This window comes from Arctopsyche grandis, chromosome 2 (genome assembly GCF_051622035.1).
Source record: "Arctopsyche grandis isolate Sample6627 chromosome 2, ASM5162203v2, whole genome shotgun sequence".
In the NCBI taxonomy this organism is placed as follows: domain Eukaryota; kingdom Metazoa; phylum Arthropoda; class Insecta; order Trichoptera; family Hydropsychidae; genus Arctopsyche; species Arctopsyche grandis.
The window spans coordinates 477,014-500,632 of NC_135356.1; the positions used below are offsets into that span (position 1 = coordinate 477,014).

Below are 23,619 nucleotides of genomic sequence, written 5' to 3' on the forward strand. Positions count from 1 at the left end.
AGCTCAATCTCGCTCTTTAGCTTAATTTTGATATTTAATTTAATTTTTATTTCAATATTTTGTACGCTACTGGTTTTAAAAGTTGGCCTGTGGGCCGTTCTTTGGCTCGGTGCGTACGCACCAGGACGCGCACGTCACTCGCTATGTGCTCGGCAATTTAACTCGACTTTCAAATTCGCTTCGCTTATGTTTTATTGTGTAAATATTCAATTGCAACTAGTGTTGGGCCCGTTGATTTCAACGGGTGGTTTCGAAAAGGAATTGAAACTCGAATAAAAATAAAGTTAAAGATATTGAATCGACTGGTTTCGGAAAGAAATTGATGCACGAATTACGAAGTGACTACGTTTTGTGCATCGCCGACCTCCTGCCGCCTTTGCCCCCGATGCCTCCGTCGCTCCTGGGCCTTCGGCCCCAGCGCCGCCGACGCCTCCGGCGCCCCCAGCACCCCCGATGCCTTCGGCACCCCGGGGGCTTCGCCCCCAGCGTCTCCGATGCCTTCGGCATCCCGTCGCCCCCAGCGTCCCCGATGCCTTCGGCACCCCGGGGGCTTCGCCCCCAGCGTCCCCGATGCCTTCGGCATCCCGGGGGCTTCGCCCCCAGCGCCGCCGACGCCTCCGGCGCCCCCAGCGCCCCGATGCCTTCGGCACCCCGGGGGCTTCGCCCCCAGCGCCGCTGACGCCTTCGGCGCCGCCAGCGCCCCCGGCAATGAAAAAAATGAAAAAACTGAAAAAATGAAAAAAATGAAAAAAATAAAAAAACTGAAAAAATGAAAAAAATGAAAAAAATGAAAAAACTGAAAAAATGAAAAAACTGAAAAAATGAAAAAAATTAAAAAAACTGAAAAAATTAAAAAAATTAAAAAACTGAAAAAATTAAAAAAATTAAAAAACTGAAAAAATGAAAAAAATGAAAAAAATGAAAAAACTGAAAAAATGAAAAAAATGAAAAAACTGAAAAAATGAAAAAAATGAAAAAACTGAAAAAATGAAAAAAATGAAAATTATGAAAAAAATGAAAAAAATTAAAAAAACTGAAAAAACCTGAAAAAAACTGAAAAATATGAAAAAACTGAAAAATATGAAAAATATGAAAAATATGAAAAATATGAAAAAAATGAAAAAAATGAAAAAAAATTTTTGTTCCCCATACTGGTTGACGGTTGATCGTCCGTCACATATATACAAATATATATATATATACACATATATATATATATATCACATATATACATACAAATATACAAATATACATACAAATATACAAATATACATACAAATATACAAATATACAAATATATTTAGCGACAGTCCGTTTTTATATATATTATTATTATTATAACGAAATTGTTTTTTTGTTTGTTTTACTGCATTATTTCAATAAAGAAATGAAAAAGCTATTAGCTTGTGTTTTTATTTTATTTCTTTTCTATATAAATATTACAATATAAAGTATCAAGTTATATTGCAATTATCAAGTATATTGTGGCGGCGCGCTATACGACATGGTCGAGTTTGGTCACCTTCCAGTTATGGGGGATGAACGAATGAGACGACTGGCATGTTGAATGCAAATGTGTTTTATTTATGACAGAGTTGAAGGCAGAGTGAGGTGGCTAGCTCCGAACATAATCGAGTTGGTCCCCACTCGCACGAAGGTGACCAAACTCGACCATGTCGTATAGCGAGCCGCCACAATATATTATAAAGTATCGAGTATATATGTAAATATGTATACTTGATACTTGATATTTTATTATTAAATAATTATTTACTGAACAAAAATGAATACATTACTGATCAAGTTTATAATTAATAACTGATAAATTTTTCATTGTTTTACAGGGTAAACGGACTACTAGTCATATGTGAACCAGTCACAGGACAACCGGTCGCTCTAGATCGGTCACACGTGATCACCCGTCACACTAAAACTGGTCACGAGAAAACTGGTCACACGTAAACTGGTAAACGATTTTAGGGTGTGACCAGTTTTCTCGTGACCGGTTGTCCTGTGACTGGTTCACATATGACTAGCAATCACCGAACCGTTTTACAGACCACTTTTGGAATTATAAAACAACCAAATAATTTGTGGCCTAATATTTCTCTGGTATAACTAGTGCCAAATTTAGACCAAAAAAAAATAGCGAGGCGAAGTCGAGTCGTCTGGTTGCTGTCACGATGGAGACGGTGAGTGCAGGGACGATGGAGTGCAGGCTTTGTCTTGGACCAGCTCCGGCCGAGTCCTCCGTTTCCATCTTCCAGGGCGATCTTCATCCAGAGCGTCTGGAGCAAAGCATTCGGACCTGCTGTCAAATTCAGGTCGGTGCTGATTACAGGTTACAGGTTACAACTATTGTGGACCAAACTCTTTTCACCGCTCAATCCTACTTTTTTTTCATTTCATCTTGCAGGTTAAAAGAGGCGATGGGTTGCCAGACACGGTGTGTCTGCCGTGTAAAACCAATCTGGAATCGTTGACCGCCTTTCGAAAAGCTTGTCTTCGAAGCCACGAAACGTCTCAACTGAAGCTAGACGATGGCTTGAAGATCAAGCCTGAAGAATTTTTGTTGGAACGATGAGCCTTCACTACCAACAATTCACCGAAAAAATACTGAAATTAGTTTAAAGCCATTTCCCAATAAATCCGAACTCGTGTTATGGTGCGTACGCACCAAGCCAACGAACAGCCCACAGGCCAACTTTTAAAACCAGTGGCGTACAAAATATCGAAATAAAAATTAAATTTAAAAATTGAAATCAAATATCAAAATTAAAACTATTATTATTATATTAAAGTTAAATAAATTAGTATGGGTGATCCAACGATTTTTGCTAACCCGGGGTGTTGTCGGTCACATCAAACGGATTTTTTTATTCTTTAATTGTTTCTCTCGTCGAAATAAATCAAGTAATTAAATCATTTCAGAGGTAAAATTTATCGGATAATGTGTGATTATTATTTTTATTTCGACGAAAGAAAAAAAAACCCTTTGACAAATCACCGACAACCGACACCGCGTTTTTTTATGAATTGTTTTTTTTATCGATCATCGACGTCGAAATACAGTAACATATCTTGACGACTTTAAAAAATTATATCAAGATTTTTTTTCGCTCGTAATCAGAGAAATTATAATATTTCTCTGGTTTTAAATGCGTATCGTCGTAATTCAAAACATCAACGATGATCTAATTTTAGCTCAATCTCGCTCTTTAGCTTAATTTTGATATTTAATTTCAATTTTTTAATTTAATTTTTATTTCAATATTTTGTACGCTACTGGTTTTATCCTGCTGATTAAAAAAGTTGGCCCAAAATCGTCGTTGGTTTAGTCCGTAAGCACCATTACACAAAAGATCACACACTGGAGAGAAGCTGTTCTAATGTAATATTTGTTTTTAATCATTTATTCATAAATATACACTTGTCAGACATTTGAGATCTCACACGGCGGAAATGCCATACAAGTGTGAAATTTGTTTAAAATCATTTACTAAAAAATATACCCTCAAGACACATAAAAAATTACATTCTGGGATTAAACCACACAAATGTGACATTTGTTTAAAATCATGGAGGCCAATGGGACCCAATTTTGCGGTATCTGCGCAAGCATTAATGAGCGTGCGTGTGAGGACTGGCCTACAATCACGCTGTCGCTCTGATCGGCTTGCTTCACTAGTGGCGCCCCTAAGCGGCTGCTCGAGCATTTACACTAACATTTCATTAGTTGACGTTTTGATATATCAATACGGCATTTATCTCGCAATTACACAATTAAACGGTTGGTTCAATTAATCAATGACGACTGTGTCTTTCGTCTCCTCAAAGATACGCATTCCTCAAGTGAACCGCAACTTACCACTAACTTTTCGAATGCGACGCTCAATTATCCAACAAGTTTTCAACATGCGTGTGTATGTTTGATAAAATGCATCAAGTATATCTTGTTATGTGGTATGATCTTACAACCTATGTATATTCTTATGTATAATACTCTTTAACCTTAAGTTTGAACATCCGTTTCATTTTTAACTACTTATGATGTTTTCTCTTAAAGTTATCTCTCATTATTTATGAGACTTTCAATATCTTTGTTGCTCCCGGACTCTACAGTTACATATTCTGTTCAATCCTATCTACTTAACTCTTATCTATTATAATTTATACGAGTTTCTAACACGATTGTTATATAAGACGACACAGTCAATGACCTGTTGAAATCCAAAGTATTACTTTAAATAATCTTTATTGCTATAGCTGCATTTTGTCTCACGACACGTGTAAACCCTCAAATATTATTATCACTATTTATCTTTATGATTATTTGTGTATCTACTCAATAATGTCTCGATAATACATAAATCAAATACTAAAACTGTCTTACACACGGATGTTGCTCTGTATCTTAATCACTTTGTTATTTACCAAAATGATGTCATTGGTTAAAACTTATCATTATTTTTTGTATAAATACTCATGTTAGATCTATTGAACCTCACTTGCGATAAAACTTTCTAACTAGTAACTTGTGGTAGCACTTCGAGACTAGTAACTTGTAATACAAATTGGAAAATTAATCTCGTTTATATTTACTGCTATTTAAAGAATATAATCATTTGATGAAATCTGTGACTATTCTATACCATCTCCTACTCGTCCCCGTAACAATCTGATGCAAATGAGTGTGAAAACAATCACTATCAATTATGTAAATCATTCAATCCTTAACACGTCATCTTCTATTAAGGATCTTGGTGTAATACTCAATAATAAACTAGATTTCTCTGAACATATTTCTTTTATTACCAACAAAGCATTTACATCTCTTGGATTCCTACTCCGCTCAACAAAACCCTTTAATGATCCTTATGTACTAAAATTACTTTATTTTTCCTTTTTAAGGTCTCACCTTGAATTTGCCTCAATTACCTTTTTATTTATCCCATATTAATTGTATTGAGAAAGTTCAACTTAAATTTATTAAATCCTTACGCTACCTTTTTCCTACCTATACCCATTCTACTGTTTCCGACATTTTAAAAATCCTTTCTTTTAACAATCTTTCTGTCAGGCGACGACATACTGATGCTATATTCTTCTTTAAGCTCATAAATGGTTTCCTTGATTGTTCTGATTTACTGAATAAGGTTAATTTCAGAATCGGTACTCTAGACGCGTTGCACTCTTTTCAATTGATCCTTTCAATACTAATTCCCAAAAATATTCTTATCTGCAGCGCGTTTATCGTATGTTTAACGGAGAGCTGAATGAGATTGATTCATTTCTTCTCCTATTCTATTTTTCCAATATTTTTATACTTTAGTTTAGTTATGTAATGTGCTATTTAATCATATTATAGCTTTCATTCTTTTCCTTTTCATTTGTTTATTTTGTATTTACCTTTTTCATTTGTTTTATATTTGTAAATTTCAATTTCTTCTTATATTCTATTTTATAACCTTTTCCCAATATTTTAATTATGCAATGTTCTACATATTTTGTCATGCCTTTATTCTTTACTTTTTAATTTGATTTCCTTATATTTATCTTTTTCATTTTTGTAAAAATCTGTTATTGGACTCGGACGTTACATATATTATTTATTTACTATTTGTTTTTTTATACATATCTATGTACATCCTGTCTGTTGATTTTTCAATAAATAAAATAAAATAAATAAATAATAAAAAACAACTCCAATCGTTAACACAGTAAATACAATTTAAAGTGAGAAAGAGATTATAAACACGAAACTGTACATTGAGACATGCGATATGCATGTTATTACACCAACTCTCAATAGTAAAAAATATATAACAGTATTCCTTTAAATTATGTATAATTGAAGACTTTAAATTAAATTATAATTAAAGGTCATGGAAAGTCTGAGAAGGATGTTGTGTACCACATTGTGTAGCAAAAATATTGAAAAAAAATGTGAATAAGCACTTTTTGTTTCAACTTGAGACGATTTCACACATGGCACCCCCACCGCTTTAGAATTAAGTGTATTATCTCTAATGCTTTGGGGTACAGCTTGGTAAATAATAAAATTTTTAATCATCAATACAGATAGTTTAATATATACATATATTTTTCAATAAATAAAATAAAATAACATCTTTTGTTTTATTAAAATAATAAAAAATAAAATCATAAATTAAATACACAATAGACATCTAAATACTTTTTAATAAATTAATGAAATACAATCAGAAAACATTTTAAGGAAAAATAAAACAAATACAATATGTGTATTATTGAAATCAAAATATCGAAATTAAATAATACACACAAAAAAATAGATAAAACAACTACCCACACATAGGGCAATCTATGTGAAGGTAATTTAGGGATACAAAATCTTATTTAACTAAAGGATCAGCCAATTTTATTTAATTTATTTAGAAAAATAAATACTGCAAGAAATATTGAGAACGAAGAAATTGTTGGTGCTTAGCTTTTAAATAACTATTCTGAGGTGACAGTTAGAATATTTAAAGACATTATTTTACATACATATAAATCTTACAATGCTATATCTCTAATTGATCCAATTTGCACGGACAATGAGACATACTATATACATAAATAAATATCTAGATTTTGCTCACGGCAGAATAGATATTAATAATCTTTATTTACACTTTGATATTAACCCTTTTAATACCCTTCGATGTTTTAATTAAGGTATGCCAAAAATGCCCTAGAAAATATTTGTTTTCTAAATATTTACGTAAATTCTTGAAAAAGCATTAATAATATAGACATTTTGGTAAAATATTTTATAAAAATATAAAATTATAGATTAGTTAGTTATTGGTTAATATATTGAAATTTTTAAAATGACCAAAGAAAAAAAAATCTTAAATTATATCTTATCTTAAAAGCGTCAAAATGTGTTTAAAATAAATAGATCATTTTGAAAAGCCGATACATCAGCTCAGGGTATTTTTGGCGATTCTAAGAATGTCGCCATATCGGCTTTATGGTATTATAAGGATTAAAAAAGCTATATACGGGCGTGATTGTCAAAATGAATGATGATATTTATGAAGTACCGAGTGAAACGCAAGTCAGAAAGACGTATAAGGTCGATTTGGAACTTGGATATTGCACGTGTGAAAAGGGGCAATTTGGCAATACGTGTAAACACCAAACTGGTGTTTACCTATTTTATTTAAACACAAACGAGGAAAATACTTAAGAACATAGATATTTAATGGCTCAACCATTCTTAAGTGAAGATGTTTCTTACACAGAAATTTGGCCACATACAGATTAAAAACGCTAGATACGGACATGATTGTGAAAATAGATGATGATAATTATGATGTACCGAGTGAAAAACGTATAATGTCGATTTAGCAATTGGAAATTGCACGTGTGAAAAGAGACAATTTGCAATTGCAAAAAACCAAACGAAATTAAATAAATTGGCAGAGAATCCACATTTATTAAATATAAATTGTATAAAAATATAGGTGAGTACATAAATATATAAAAACATAAACACTAAAATATATGTATATAGCAAATGGGAGAAAACATACACATGTATGAAAATTACAATGTGACATTCAAAAGTAAATACTACATATATATAAACATTCTTAAATAAAGATCGAATACTTAAAAAATTAACTACCCAGTGCTAGTAAACACAGATAAACAAAAGGAATAAATTTAAAAAGTTATTTTAACATTAGATAAAATAGACATACAAAAAAAATTACTTTATTTTTACATCATACTAGTTGTTCAGTATTTGTAATATAAACAGCTTTACATAAAAGAAAATAATATTTAATTATTATCAGCAATCTTGTCTGTATTGCCATCATCTGTCTTGAAATAGTCGCCAAACTCGCCGATGGCTTCTTTTAACAGAGACAATAATGCAGTATATTTGTCTGCTGTTTGGCCAGAGGAGTAGCACTACAGGGCTCATCGGTAAAACAAAAGTGATGCTATCTACAAAGACAATTTCTTCAGCAGACGACAAATTGTGAGCCCTTCTCGTCAAAGGAGTAATGATGACGATGGAAAAAGGCTCTGTTCGCGTTTTAACTATGACACCCTTCTCCCCAAAGACTGCATATTAGCATCTTCTTCCAACTTCTGAAAACATTAAAATATATATGTATGTATATTTTTTCTTTTTTCTAATTAGATATTTTGATAAGTGTTATTTTCACAAGCAGCAAGTGGTAAGAAATAGAATATTAAAAACACTGCAATCAAAGCTGCCCCAGTAGGTCGGCTTGTCCAAAAATTCATCTCGGACCTACATAGATTGGTACAAGCTTTTGGCAGTCCTGTATTTAGGGAACAATCTGGAATTCACCAGATCTGCCTTGGATTTGGCTTCCAGATTCATATATTTTTTATAGTGAATGAAGAACTTCATTGGGGTTTTAAAATTATCGAAATATGTAAAAAAATAGGATTTTCGTTATAGAATGTGAATGGCTATTATGGATGATAATGATCGTCGACAAATTTTCCTGAAAGAAAAAAAAAAGTTTTTCAGTCAATAATAATTACAGAAAATAATTAATAATTCCCCTACACACGGAAGATATATTGGCATGTGTAGGGAGCTTAGATGTTGTCCTTATTTGACATTCGACATTGGTTTGAGTCGACGCTGCTTCAAGCAGACCTCCGTTCGGCCGCAGATCGCAGTTTCGGCCACAGCCTCGGTTTCAGCATCAGCCCCAGCCACAGCCTTCGCGGTATGCGACCAGAGCTTCATTCTGGTAAATGCGTAAGCGGAAGTTCACTCCGACTTCCGCTTACACTATAACTTTTGTTCCGACAGAAAGTGTAGCCAGCGCTGATCCATTAGCAGTTATCATTACTAAGGGCGTGTGCACACTTGTTGGATCGGCCGCAGCGGTTAGCCTCAATACAAATAAGCGGTAGCCGCAAGTCCGTCAGTGTGGCGGCTATCGCTCATTTATATGAAAGCGGACGTACTGGCATACGCAACGGGCTAGCCGCAACGAACGGTCCGGCAAGTGTGCAGACGCCCTAAAGATCAAACAATTTTTGAGAATTTTTCAGAATTCACTCTTTTGAAAGATTTTTGGGGAAAATAAATCCAAAATATATAATGACTGACGATTTAATGGCAAAAATCGTCTTTGTGACCACCGCAATGTGACTAATAATCCAATTACCCTATTGAGAAGTGTCTTGGCAGCACTAGCTAGCTATCTGCGGCAATGACGCGCTCTATCGGGTGAAGACATGGCTAAATCGCGCTGAACTGGAACTAGCAGTCCAGAAGACGGAGGCAGTGTTCTTCACCAGACGAAGAGGTTTCGGCCCGCCGAAATTGGAGCTGGAGGGTTTTGAGGTACCGTTCCGTGACTCGGTGCGATACCTCGGAATCCAGCTCGACCGGAAGCTCAGGTTCACGGAGCATGTGGAGCGGGCATCCGCCAGGGCAGACGTGACGGGCAGGCCTGTCAGTTAGCTCGCCTCATGCCGAATGTAGGGGGACCTAAGAGTGTTAGGAGGAAACTCCTGAACTCGGTGGTCCACTCTATACTCCTATACGGAGCTCCTGTTTGGTGTGACTCCCTTAAAGTGGTGCGCACTAGGCGGAAAATGGCTGGAGTGCAGAGGCGGAGTGCTCTGAGGGTCCGCAGTACCGCACTGGTGCTCGCTGGCACACTGCCTGTGGACCTGCTTGCGGTTGAGCGAAAGGCGACATAATAACAGGCGACACAGTGGGCTGAAAAGAAGCGAAGCGAGGGATGCCACCATGATACAGTGGCAGCAGCGGTGGGAGTCAGCTACTGGGGGAGGTGGACGCAAAGGCTCGTTGGTGACCTGAAGCAATGGTGATCTGAACTACCACCTCACCCAGTTGTTGACAGGACACGGTTGCTTCGGAACCTACCTTCACAAGATAGGGAAAGAAGCAACACCAAGCTGCCACCACTGTGAGGCAGCTGACGATGACGCGGAGCACACATTGCTTCACTGTCCTGCGTGCTTCACTGTCCTTCCTAACATTTATTTTATAATTTTAGAATCTGCAAAATAGAAGAAGCTTCTTTCACTTGACAGAAGTTTTGAAACCTATGAAAGTGTAAAACAATATTTCCATAAATTTTGTCAACAAAATTACCTCCCGTTTGTTGTGAGATATCACAACAGTAGACAAATTGTTTATAGTTGCTTTCATGGGTTTCAAAGTCAAAGTGCCAAGGCATAAGACCGAATCAGCATTACTTTTACAAAGGATGTGCAGCGAAGATCGATATGTACAAAAGTAAAGAAAACATTATGGAAAGTGACAAAAGTCTGCTTAGATCCATTCACACTATCGGTGAAGAAATTCCAAATTAAAAGAAGAAAGTTTAAAACCTATGAGGAATTTAATTTTGGGAAATACTACATAATCGCAGAATCGTTTTACCCGAAAGGATATTCAAAACATTTGAAATAAAATGTTTCCTCCATGTTCAGAAGAAAATGAAAAATTGTTGCATGTGAAGATCAATATGTACAAAAGTAAAGAAAACATATGTAAAGTCTGCTTATATCACAATCACACTATCGGTAAAGAAATTCCAAATTAAAAGCAGAAAGTTAAGAATCGATTAGGAAACAACCGGAATATTACATATGGCATGCAGTTTTTTCAAGTAAGTATATATGGGTGTATTACATAATAAATTATTTTGTATTACTTGGAGCTTGGAAAGGTTAGTATTCGAAGCGTTATTCCATACAGGTGAAGCATAGGTTTCATAAATAGTGAGACATACATATATAGCTCTAAGAGAAAATAGCAATAATGTTAAAAATGAAGAGTACTTTCAAACAATTATTATACTTAAATACATACATATGTAAATAGGTTGTAAGATCATACCACATAACAACTTAATACAAGCCAAGTAATTTAATTTTTATGACCCCCCCCCCCCTCATATTTTTAGATTGCTTAAAAAATATGTATTGGTAGTTCAAATAATTATTAAAAAAACCAAATGCTAATTAACAAAAATATTCTTGTTGAAATGATGATATTTTTTTATATTTTATAAAAACTTCCTTCTATACATCCTCTTCAACATCTTTGATTTTTCAAACCCGTGTTTGTGTGTCAACAGTAACATTTGCTATTAGCAATGCCAATACCATATGTATGTCAAAAAACTATGAAATTTTAACAAGTTAATTTAGATACGACCATTTATTTAAGCCGAGTTCCCTTATTTTTTCTATCCTCAAGTGTGTGTGGTTATTAGTTCAAATAATGTTTTCTTTCGAAGCTTTGGGTGTTTTAAGATAATAAAATATAGAAGAGACTTAATAAGAGAAAAATCCCATAAATTTTACCAAAACGTCTTTAAGTATTGATATACTCAGATTACTTTTCGGTTGTGGTCACCAAATGTTAGAACGAGAGTCTGCTCACAATATTTGGTATACAAAAATGAAATGTTATTTATTTATTTAATAATACATGGGAAAGGTGGCAAAGCATCGCGATAGACCCATGGGGTTTGACTTAATATAAATATAATAAAATTAAAACAAATTCAATATTCATACCGATAATAAGATAAAAGAAAAAAAATACGAAATAAGAGAAAATAACCAAAATATAAGAGAATAAAAATATATGGGACGGTCGGTAACATAATAACTAAAAGAAAACAAAAATATACAGAAGATATTGGAAAAGAAGAATTACAAAAATCTTCAAGTTTAAAAAAGACTTTCAGAACTTACTACATTGTCGGGAAGACTACATATTCCAAATTTTAACCACTCTGTTTGAAAAGAAGGAATTTTTTCGATTTTTATTTTTGGAGTCTAAGATGAGTGTTTTCATTGAACTTAATGAGTTTGGGCATGGGACAATTATGATGGTTATTTATTAATTTAAAGACTTCGATTAAGTCGCCTCTTATTCTTCTCGTCTCAAGTGTTATTAATATTAGCCAAAATATTTTTTAATCTTACTCATAAAACAATTTTCATATCAATCAAAGTGCCAGTGACTACACCACTGCATACATGCATACAATGTATGTATGTATGTAACATACGACATATGTATGTATATTGTGATCATTCATAGATTTTTAAGCTAATAATACAACTTTGAAATATTTAAAAATCAATTCTTACTATATTTTTTAATAGTTAATGTTAAGTATTTCACTATGTAAAACATTTTCGTATATGAGTTTTGTATGTATACAAACTCGACGACGAAATATACCGAAAAAGTTGGGAAAACGAGTCTTGCGCTATTGCAAGTTGGTAGAACGAGGTAGACTCCCTTTACATATGTATAATTATTATTTAATATACGTATTTTTATTTTTCGGGATATTTTTATTTCTTAATGCTTAACAGATCCTTTTTTCCTCAGGTTGGTTACCTGTGGTTGGACAGCCCTGATGTAAAAGGCAAACCAGACAAACAGAATTCTTGTAGTCAGCAAGAAAAATCAAACCAAAGCATCTACCATTTCTCAAGAAAATTTGGCAAAACAGAATCCCGCTGAAAGTTAGAGACGAATTTGAACGAGACAAATATACGAGGAGAATGACAATATCTTAGCAGATCTCACCAATACTGTTTATCAACTGTCGAATCAAATGGCCGCAATGTCAACTTGTTTCACTAATATGATGGCGAAGATGGACGAATTGAAGAAATAATTCAGTGTGTAATTCCATATTGAATATAAATTCATTTTAAAATTGATTGAATATGTAATATGTATATGTATGTATTTATCATATTTTGCACAATAATAAAAACACAAAATCTCCAAACCTTGTTTTTTTGCACCCTCTTGACTAAATGTATTATACTACGGCCTTTAGAAGTATTAATCTTTTTTATAATCTTAAAAAAATTTATTTATGTATATGTTTTACGTTTAATTGATATTCATGTACATTATAAAACTACACTTCTGTTTTATGTTATTTTAAGTTTTATTATAAATGAAAAAACGTGGCGAAGGTCAATTTCAGTTGCAAAAGCACTATTTTAATTTGACTTATTTAATAAATTGCTATTATTACTTATAGTTTTACTTGCTTTTGAAGTGAATCAGTGACGTTTTGGAAGTACAGTTCAGTTTTTATGATTAACTAAATAAACCATGCAAAAAACAATGTAGCAAATTAAAAGTTAAATTCACAAGGACCTTGCCACAGTTTTCGAGCTACATATGTACATATGTAGAACTTCCAACATCGAGATGAAGATTATAATGGTGTACATAAGTCTTCTGATACTTCACACATTAAAACATCATACATAAACTATCCCATGATTTTATCTATGTATTTGAGGAATATATTTTTTTATTACAATCAATGTACACTCGTCATTACAGATCGCTCCAATGCGACGAGTGTACGAGAACGGTCAGACAACGTTCACAGTACGTTCAATAAACATAGAATACAATAATTAATCAAGTACAGATATAATAATCATAGAGACATCTATGGATTATTTTTAGATTTTGTGCACAATTTTTATACACATAATAAACACGAAATTATAGAGACATCTATAGATTTCAGATTTCTGTGCATAATTTCTACAAATTATACACCCAGATTTTTGTGACAACCGGAAATGATCTATGGCCAATTTTCAGGAACCGTTTCAACAACGATCAGATAAAATTGGCAAACTCTATGTACGCTACCATTAAGCCAAACTGCTGGCTTATGTATATAAGGTCAGAAAACAAAATTGGATAATTAAACACACATACCGGTTATGAGAGCATTTTCTATTCAAATTGAGCGCAAATATAGGGAAATTTACACAAGATAAAAGTTCTAATTCCGGTTGTCGGATTTTGTTCGAATTACTTAAAAGCACTATAATCATTATACACATTAAATATCAAGAAAATAAAAATAATTTAAAAGGTCAATAAAATAATGGAATATTGTTTAAAAAAAAAATAATACTTCTGGTTTACGAATTTTATCCAAAACCCTATCAGCTCTAAGTTATTACACAAAGAATACAAATTTTCGGCTTGATACGTTCAGGGGTGTGCAAGGACAACATTTTTAACTTTTCTAAGTGGAAAAAATCCCACTTCCGGTTTATGAAATGAAATGATTTTTTTTTACCAAATTTAAAACATAACTTGGTATTAAGCTTAAACTTCTAGATATGACATTTAACTTACAAAATCGCGGCGCGTTATATATGGGGAAATTCGAGCGAAACGGTGACTTTGAATTGTCACTAATCAGTCAAAATCTATCATAATAGACCCACTTAAACTGTAATAAATAAATATTGAGAGTTTGTTTAATTTAATAATACTTAAAATTGAAATCCAAACTATTCCCAAAAACGAGATATATGAAAAACTTTGTTATTCGAAAATTTGTTGAGATAAATCGATTGGTTGGAAGCACGGCAGACTCTTTCAAAGATTTTTAAAATTTAAGGTTCCCTTGACACGACGAAAGTTTACCACTACATCCATCGATGAAAATATGTAGTAGCAACTTATGTATCATACATGGTAAGTAAGCACATTGTCGAGTGCTCATATATGTAGATGTCTGAAATTGTGTAGAATTTAAATAAAATACGTAATTTTCGAATATTCACTTCAAAATTTATTCATTCTTCATTATGGGTATAGGTAGTGCTAATATATTAAAATAGTAGCGCGGTTCTGTAATCGATCCACGATTTGTCCATTGGTCTCTACCTGGATCGTACTCCACCGTCGATTTTGAAAATAAACCTCCTATAATTATAACACACATTGATTAATATTTACATTAAAGTAGTTACCGATCACACAACATCCAGTAAAGAAGATAAATTTGTACTGGATTTAAACTCACCGACGCAAATGATTTTCTCGTTGAAAGCAATCGCATTGTGCATTATCTTTGCTCGAGGAAGACTGGCCACCGATGTCCATGTTTGAGACTTGATGTCAAATCGCTCCATCGATGTTCCTCCAATAGCATAAATGTAGTCCCCCATTGCGACAGCCTGAAAGTTGCAACAAATGGTATTCAGCGAAGACAACTTTTTTGTAATGTGTTTGTCTTTAAAGCTGATTAATATAAATCGATCAGTTGTGGGCTTTGTGAATATAACAATGAATTCCTACTGAAAAATTATGTTTTTCTGTTTTCATTGGTGGTGCTGTTGTCCAATTATTTTTTTGCGTATCGTAAATTTCCATGGTTTTAATACTAAAATTAATATTGTTCACACCTCCAATGACATAAATGTTTTTTCCTAAAGCTGCTATTGTGAATTTATAACGTGTTGTCAACATATCAGCAACTTTAGTCCACGTATTCGTAACTAAATCATACCTGAAATGAAATGACTGTATCATTATTTGCATATTATGTGAAACAAATGCTGTAAAATTAATATTTATGTACATAGTATTCATTTTAATTTTATTACTTATTTATATTCTCATTAAATATATTATATTTATGCAAATGTATAGTATATCATCAGTTAGTGATAAAATTAGAATTTTCACGTGATTTTCTCATTTGAATTTAAGATGTTTTTGAAGATGACGAATTGAATTTCAAATAAATTTTAAGACATTAAAATAAATCTTAAATGGGTTGTAAGATGAGATGAGGTCACGAAAATCACGTTGATAAATTAGTATATACATATATATATATATATATATATATATATATATATATATATATATATATATATATATATATATATATATATATATATATATATATATATATATATATATATATATATATATATATATATATATATATATATATATATATATATATATATATATATATATATATATATATATATATATATATATATATATATATATATATATATATATATATATATATATATATATATATATATATATATATATATATATATATATATATATATATATATATATATATATATATATATATATATATATATATATATATATATATATATATATAGACATATATATATATATATATATATATATATATATTTTTTTTTTTTAAATTATAATTATTAATTTTCCGTTAGAAAATTAAAACGATAAAAAAATGAAAAAATGAAAAATTATCTCGTTAAATACTGAAGGAAAGAAAAATTAATATTAAATAACCTTTCCACGGAATTTAGAACTCCCGTATCACACCGTCCTCCGATGACGAATATTTGGTCATCGATGACGGTGGCTGAAAATGAAGACCTTCCTGTTTGCATCGCTTGCAATTCTGTTGTTTCCTTTGTGACGAAATCAAAGCAAGACACCTGTGAAATTAGCAAAAAGTAAAAATAATATTTTATTGGATCTGGACAATTGACGGAAGCCGTCAATTGTATGAAATCCTATTCGGATATCACGAATGTCTAGATTATTTTGCAATCATCGACTTTCGAATTTGATCGGGAAGTCTTATTGATATAGCACAGGGTTTCCCAAACTATGTTCCGTGGAACACCAGTGTTCAGCTGAACCTGAATAGGTGTTCCGCGACAATTTGGAAAGGTTTTGTACACAGCAACACATTTAAAGATCTTCTACTTCATATTGAATAATTCAACAAAACAAAATAATTCAGGACAAATTTTTGTTGAAGTTTAACAAATCCTTCATGGTTGATTAAACTTGCATTTCTGGCAGATTTTTTTACCGAGCGCAACGAAGTTAATTTATCATTACAAGGAAAAAGTATTACAATTTTTAATACGCGAGATAAAATTGCATCTTTCGATAGCAAAATACAATTTTGGATTTCATCTAGTTGAATCTAATAATTTTGATACTTTTCCTGCCTTATATGAATGTTTGGAGTTCGGTCTATCGTGTCATGTGGGGAAGACGTGCTTTTGCGTATTCCCCGCTACTACTCGCTTAAACCCGGCTATTGCACGAAATTAAATCTAAAAACTTAACCATCCACTCACTTATTTTACTAATTGCATCCTAGCATAATTTAAGTGTAAAAATAATCAGCAGATCGGTCGTAAAGCGTATTTATATCAGTGAATTCGTAAAATTTTGTCATATTAGTTTTTTTTTTTGTGTCTAAAATCTGTGCAAAGTGAATAAGGCCGGGGTATATTCGTAATATCTCCCTACCTGAATACAAAAAAAAGGTCCTTTCCCGTCAGTCAATAGTTTGTCCCACAGAAGCAATAAATCTTCCACATAATTGCTTCCAGCCAAATTCTTAACGAACTTTATTTAATAACAAGCAGAAACAGTGTTTCCCAACTGTCTACCAGTTCTTTTTCATATTTAAATTATATCAAAGTAATTCGTGTAATTTTATATTCTTTACTAAAGTTATTATTAAAATATTAAATTGCAAACCGCACTCACATATATAAATCCGTTGTCTCCAAAGAGGCGTCTCACGATAAAGATTTGTAAAAGTAGTATAACAATTGCTAATCTATTATTATCATAACTAACTACTTCCACTTACAAAGTAACCCTGTTAAATGGCATGTAATAACCCATAAGTGATCCAAGTGATAACTAGGATGAAAATCCGACACCTGACCTGAATAAGAGTCTACGGCGGTTATGACTCAATCCTTGAATGGAATTCTCTCTCAAGTACCGCCTTTTTCTCAACACATCTTGGATAAATGCGAGAAAAATAATATCCAAACCTCCAACAAGGTAAGAGTGACGATGGATGATAGCTTAGCTAATAGAAATCTGTATGTAGCTACATACAATGTAAGAACGTTATCGAGTGAAGGAAGTGTGCTTGCATTAGAGAATGAATTAGAAAATATCAATTGGGATATAGTAGGACTTAGTGAAGTAAGACGAAAACAGCAAAACCAAATAATCCTAAAAAATGGTAACTGTCTCTACTGGAGAGGGCTACCAAATGGTAGAATAGGAGGAGTAGGGTTTCTTATCAATAAGAGAATAGAAAGAAATATTATAGAAATAAGCGACATATCGGAACGTATATGCTATATAGTATTAAGAATCTCGAGCAGGTACACTTGTCAAATCTTCCAAGTGTACGCCCCCACATCTAGCCACCCAGACGAGGAAATAGAAGACTTCTACGAAAAAATACAGGGCGCATACGATAATAGCCGTCACCACTTTAAAATAATCATGGGCGACTTTAACGCAAAAATAGGACAAAAGACAAATACAGAAAGAGGAGTAGGCAATTTTGGTACCGGCCAAAGAAACGACAGAGGCGATCGCCTCATAGAATTCGCAGAACACAACAGGCTCTTTATCACTAATTCATTTTTCAGGAAAAACACCAACAATAAGTGGACTTGGGAGAGTCCTAAAGGAGACAGAAACGAAATCGATTTCATCCTAACAAATGCCCTGCACTCCGTTAAAGATGTTAGTGTTTTAAGTAAAGTAGATATAGGTAGCGATCACAGATTATTCCGTGCCAGGATGGCCATTAATATAGGAAATTAAGAAGAGAATAGTCAGGGATGTCAGGGATTTTAACAGCAAGCTAATAGAAAATACCATTAAGAATAACCGTAGCCTGAAAAAGTGCAAACAAGATCTTTTCTTAGGCAAAAACCAAATGATCGCAATCAGATCAGAGAGCGGAGTAATAATTAGGAATAGAGAAGAGATCATAGACAGAGTCTATACGTTCTATGCAAAACTTTACGAGAACAACAACGGTCAATTTCCCGCTCCGGAATCGACACACGGCCAAAGGGTTCCTGCAGTATTGCCTAGCGAAGTAGAGGCCGCGCTAAAAACTGCAAAGAACGGTAAAACCCCAGGGGAAGATAATATTCCCATTGACTTACTAAAATGTGGCGGCCCCCCCCTAATTAATATCTTAGCTAGGCTTTTCAGCAAATGCATCCAGAACCAAGCTATACCAGAAGGATGGAATAACGCAACTATCATTTTAATACACAAAAAAGGCGACAAAAGCGATATCAAGAACTACCGACCCATTAGTTTACTTTCAGCGGTCTACAAGCTCTTCACGAAGGTTATTACAGAAAGGCTGAAGAATATCCTCGACGAGAACCAACCTATAGAGCAGGCAGGGTTTAGGGCAAATTTCAGCACAATGGACCACCTCCAAGTAGTTGGCGAACTAATCGAGCGCGCCAACGAATATCAACGGCCATTGTGCCTAGGTTTCGTCGATTATGAGAAAGCCTTCGATACAGTTAGTCATAATGCAGTACTTAACGCTCTACAAACACAGGGAGTGCCGGAACCCTATATGGGACTGTTAGCTGCAATATATAAGAATGCCACAGCTTCGGTTAAAATTTTTTCAGGTACAGATAGATTTAGCATAGGAAAAGGAGTAAGACAAGGAGATACAATCTCACCCAAGCTATTCAATGCGGTGCTTGAGGGAGTTTTCAGGAACTTGGATTGGGATACAGCCGGAGTAAGCATCAATGGTCGCTTTTTGAGTCACCTTCGGTTCGCAGACGATATAGTTTTAGTAGCTCGTGATTCAGCTGACCTACTTATCAGACTAACACAGCTGGACAGGGAAAGTAGAAAAGTAGGATTAAAAATTAACGTAGATAAGACTAAACTAATGTTCAATAGTTATTGCATGCCTGATAGCATCCCCTTAGATGATAAACCAGTAGAAGTAGTAAATAATTATTTATATTTAGGTCAAATAATTGACATGTCTGGTAGTAAAAATGAAGAGATAAAGAGACGTATGAAATTAGGATGGAGTGCATTTGGACGGATGAATGCTGTTTTTAAATCAAAAATGCCACTCTGCCTGAAGAAAAGGATCTTTGATCAATGCGTTTTGCCAGTGATGACGTATGGATGTGAAACTTGGACACTGAACGCCAAGATGCTAAATAAAATCCAATGCACTCAAAGAAGTATGGAACGCTGTATGCTTGGCATAACGAGGAAAGACAGAAAGCGGAACACGTGGGTGAGAAATATGACAAGGGTAGTGGACATAGTGGATAGAGTGAAGATATTGAAATGGCAATGGGCGGGTCACGTAGCTAGGAGGATGGACGAAAGGTGGACAAAAGAAGTGCTTGAATGGTACCCGAGAGAAGGCAAAAGAGTAAAAGGAAGATCGCAAGGAAGATGGGTGAACGAAATTAGGAAAATGTGCGGAATGAGATGGATGAGTGTTTCGCAAAACAGAGACGAGTGGAAGCGTGTTGGAGAGGCCTTCATCCAGCAGTGGATGGCGAATGGCTGTAAATGATGATGATGATATGAATGTTTGAAAGAATTAAATTTTAAAGTAGACGAAGAACTTTCCAAACTATATTTAGAACACCTACATATGTATATAAGTTGAAAACAACTCTTGCAATATTTTCCGAAAACTAGTAAGCACGACTCCTGGGTTCGGAATCCATTTTTCGTGACAGCTAAACCAGTAGGCTAAACAGACAGCTAACCAAAATCTGATTGATTTAATTAGTGACTGATTTGAAACAAAAATACAAATATCAGCCTTTAAATGGTGTCTGGGTGAGCTTGTCAGAAGAGTACCACAATTTTTCAAAACAAGCCATTATTGTTTTACTTCCGTTTTTTACAACCTATTTATGGGAAGCGGGAATAATGATAATAAAAATCTATTAATGGAAATAATGGTACCTTATTCGTGATTTTTTCGTCAACAACACCACCCATAGTAATCAGTTTGTTATTCAAGACCACAGCCCCAAAATGAGCAGTTTCATTGTACAAATTATAATAATTTGACCATTTATCATTGTCAACATCGTAAACTTCAATTTTACCTGCAATCTTAAATTCAAAACGGACGTTATTAATGAAACTTACATATACTAGTGATTGTAAGAAATTAACATAAATATGACAAATACTGCATCATTTTGTCCTCCAACAATTAATATAGTTTGTTTGCTGCACTTTCGAGGTTTACAATTTAAGGACAGAAATCGAGGTCTTTTTTCAAGATTATGATGATAATCGAAAGTGTTCAAAAACATATCACAGCAAGTGAATGAATCGGAACAGAGTGGTCTCACTTCGTCTAATATAAACTGAAAGTTTAGAAATTAACATTGGAATAATTATAATGAATATATAATATGATATGAAATTTGTCACGGAGCAGGAAATACCTTGACAGGCAACAAAGGTAATCTGATATATTTCAACAGGGTGTCTACATGCTTTTTCCGAGACTCGTAGTTCTTTTGTAGCCAAATCTTCAATCCTTGAAACGCTTGCTCTTCTCTTTCTACATTTAAATCATCTGACTGTAAAAGTTCACCCAGTCGTTCACAACTCATATTCAGGAATTCATTTTCCTGGATTATCTGCATACCAATGGGATTTATTTATTATGTAAATTTGTTTTGAAAAAAAATTTGTAAATTTGTTTTTTTTTTGTCGAGCTAAATTGCGTGTTTTGTGAGGGGAAAAAAAATAGATACCTAACAAGAGGGGTAAAAATGTATTCAAATTAGAAAATGGGTGAAATTGGGACTTGTTCGGGTCGCATTATTATAGTCGAAAATGGTTTTGTAGTTACATATGTATATTAAAATCCACGATACAAAATACAACATGCTAAATATATAACATAGAGATATAAAGCAATAACATAAAGGCGTACCTCTAAATAATTCTTCGCAATATAAGCTTTTGTTTGCTCAAGTAATTGCAAATATCCATGATGTTTGGCAAAATCTTCGATGAACATGTAATTTTTACTGTCTGTTATTTTTTCGAGGTACAATAAACAGTATTCTTCGAGTTCGTGCACCTGAATCATTTTAGAAAATTTGATAATGTTCTCAGCTTGATGTGGCTGCAAGTCTGAAATGAAAATTTGGACATGGATATGTTAATAAATGTTTTAAAAACACACGGTTTCCATTCACCGGTGTTCTTACCAATTTCACCGAGGTACAAGAACATAATCGTCTTCTTGACAGACTCCGCGAGTATCTCGTCACTGTCTTCCAAAACGATTTCATTGGTTGCATTGTTTATTATAGTTTTGAAGAAATCGCTATTCGTAACAAGGATCAACTTGGACACCGGAAATCTGGAAAATGCAAGTCGTTTGATATAAATAAGCATAACTTTATAGGCAAATACCAAATACCAACGAAAAGCACCAACCTGTTATTCCCGACTATCAAATCTACATTACACAGCAAATTTTGTTCGTAAATGTCAAACATTCGCCTTAAAATTGTTTTTGCACGTTTTTCGGTAAAATCTCCATACGATTTTGACATTTTTGTTTTAGAATGACGACATTTAGAAGACATTTAGAATGACGTATGAATATATTCTGAAATATTGTTTTAAAAAAATTACTACTTCGGGTTTACGAATTCTAACCGAAACCTTAATCAATTCTAAGTTCGTACATAAATATGAATACAAATATATATTTTCAGCTTGATAGGGTTAGCGGTGTGGGAAAAATCGTGTGGTCATTTTTGACTTTTCCAAAGGGAAAATATTAGAATATTTGAAAACTTGTTCAACATAAAAACAATGTGCAGATAGACAGTGCGAACATTAGAATTTGGTTTTCATTATAATGTGCTTAACATGTATCAGTTTGAGCGGCAACCAGAAACTCTCACGAACTCACGACTCCAGAGACCAAAGCTAGAGAAAAGAAATGTTTCAATATACAAAAATGACAATCATTTATTTTTATATGTATTTTGGATCATCGCTGCATCGGTGTATCGCAGCAAAATATTTATAATACATGTAATTGGGATATACTATATAATTTTTATGAGTAATAAAATATGTAGGAGTAACATTTGACAAAATAATGAGAGGGCCACCTCACATTGAGGCAGCGAAACGCAAGGCGATGCGGGGTATATTCTCAATATATGTATAATCGCCATAGTTGTTTATCAACTCAAAATAAAATAAAAATATATCGCGCGCTCATATTAACTTATTGGAATAACGCCTCGAATACTAACCTTTCCAAGCTCCAAATAATACAAAATAAATCCCTGAAAATAATTTATAACACAGCCATATTACGAACTTGAAAAACCTGCATGTCATAAATAATATTCCGTTACATTACTAACAAACTAACTAGTGGATTCTATGACAGAATAACTAATAACACACTTGTTAAGAGAAATGTGCAATATGTCAGTCAACGATCAAAAGAATGAAAATGTGAGTACATATAATGAGAGTGCAGATTGATCAGTAGTAAATTGTATAGGTTAGAACAATGTATGGGACATAAGGTTAGAAAATCAAAACAAACGTATTCTACAAGAACAAAATCGCCAATCGCGATATAATACCAAAAGTGCATTGGACAAAAGAATTTCGAATGAAGCAATAGGTTTACTGTCGAAAAGTGCGCATAGATCAGAAGACACTTGTTGTGACAGATTCTGTCAACACGTGCAGATTTGACGAGCGATTTATCTGAAAGGTTGAGGTCCTCGGCTTTCGCTTCGAGCAGTGCGCGTAAAAACTAAACAGCGCGCGTAACGCGACCATTGCCGTAATTGAATGTTGAATAAAATGCTTACATTTTACCCTTAGTAAAATTTTATCTAGTCTTGTGCAAAAGTCCATAAGAG

General features: G+C 33.5%; 2 protein-coding genes and 1 long non-coding RNA gene across 6 annotated transcripts; 2 read left to right on the forward strand and 1 right to left on the reverse strand.

The window, feature by feature from the left end:
- Window positions 1–2,137: 2,137 nt before the first annotated feature.
- LOC143922912 (uncharacterized) lies at window positions 2,138–5,666 on the forward strand. Its single transcript, XM_077446325.1, has 2 exons — window positions 2,138–2,324; window positions 2,417–5,666. Exons 1-2 carry the CDS (start codon window positions 2,184–2,186, stop codon window positions 2,582–2,584), a joined length of 309 nt encoding a protein of 102 aa, XP_077302451.1. The 5' UTR covers window positions 2,138–2,183; the 3' UTR covers window positions 2,585–5,666.
- A 3,547-nt stretch (window positions 5,667–9,213) lies between these two features.
- On the forward strand, window positions 9,214–12,824 carry LOC143922749 (uncharacterized). The gene is made up of 2 exons (XR_013261640.1): window positions 9,214–10,673; window positions 12,419–12,824. It is a non-coding gene; the product is annotated as an uncharacterized LOC143922749 (long non-coding RNA).
- Window positions 12,825–14,638: 1,814 nt separating this feature from the next.
- Window positions 14,639–23,542, reverse strand: LOC143922903 (kelch-like protein 1). 4 transcript variants are annotated; one of them, XM_077446303.1, is made up of 12 exons: window positions 23,382–23,505; window positions 22,411–22,657; window positions 22,157–22,331; window positions 21,925–22,079; window positions 21,645–21,847; window positions 21,148–21,345; window positions 20,887–21,066; window positions 20,654–20,806; window positions 16,178–16,326; window positions 15,170–15,380; window positions 14,895–15,048; window positions 14,639–14,794 (listed from the first exon to the last, which is right to left on the reverse strand). In XM_077446303.1, the coding sequence occupies exons 3-12, from the start codon at window positions 22,306–22,308 to the stop codon at window positions 14,661–14,663; spliced, it is 1,689 nt and encodes a 562-aa protein (XP_077302429.1). In that variant the 5' UTR covers window positions 22,309–22,331; window positions 22,411–22,657; window positions 23,382–23,505; the 3' UTR covers window positions 14,639–14,660. The 4 variants fall into 4 exon arrangements, with proteins under 4 accessions (XP_077302429.1, XP_077302427.1, XP_077302428.1 ...); XM_077446301.1 differs by having other exon boundaries at window positions 23,335–23,501; XM_077446302.1 differs by lacking the exon at window positions 22,411–22,657 and having other exon boundaries at window positions 23,335–23,542.
- Window positions 23,543–23,619: the final 77 nt, after the last annotated feature.

What these genes read in the sequence shown, in the direction of transcription:
- LOC143922912 (XM_077446325.1), top strand. Translation starts at nt 2,184, where the DNA reads ATGGAGACGGTGAGTGCAGGGACGATGGAGTGCAGGCTTTGTCTTGGA. An exon ending in GGACCTGCTGTCAAATTCAG is followed by an intron (nt 2,325 to 2,416) that starts GTCGGTGCTGAT and finishes TTCATCTTGCAG; the next exon opens with GTTAAAAGAGGCGATGGGTT.
- LOC143922903 (XM_077446302.1), bottom strand. Translation starts at nt 22,308, where the DNA reads ATGTCTTCTAAATGTCGTCATTCTAAAACAAAAATGTCAAAATCGTAT. An exon ending in CTTGTACCTCGGTGAAATTG is followed by an intron (nt 21,848 to 21,924) that starts GTAAGAACACCG and finishes TTTTCATTTCAG; the next exon opens with ACTTGCAGCCACATCAAGCT. An exon ending in TACCTTTGTTGCCTGTCAAG is followed by an intron (nt 21,067 to 21,147) that starts GTATTTCCTGCT and finishes CTAAACTTTCAG; the next exon opens with TTTATATTAGACGAAGTGAG.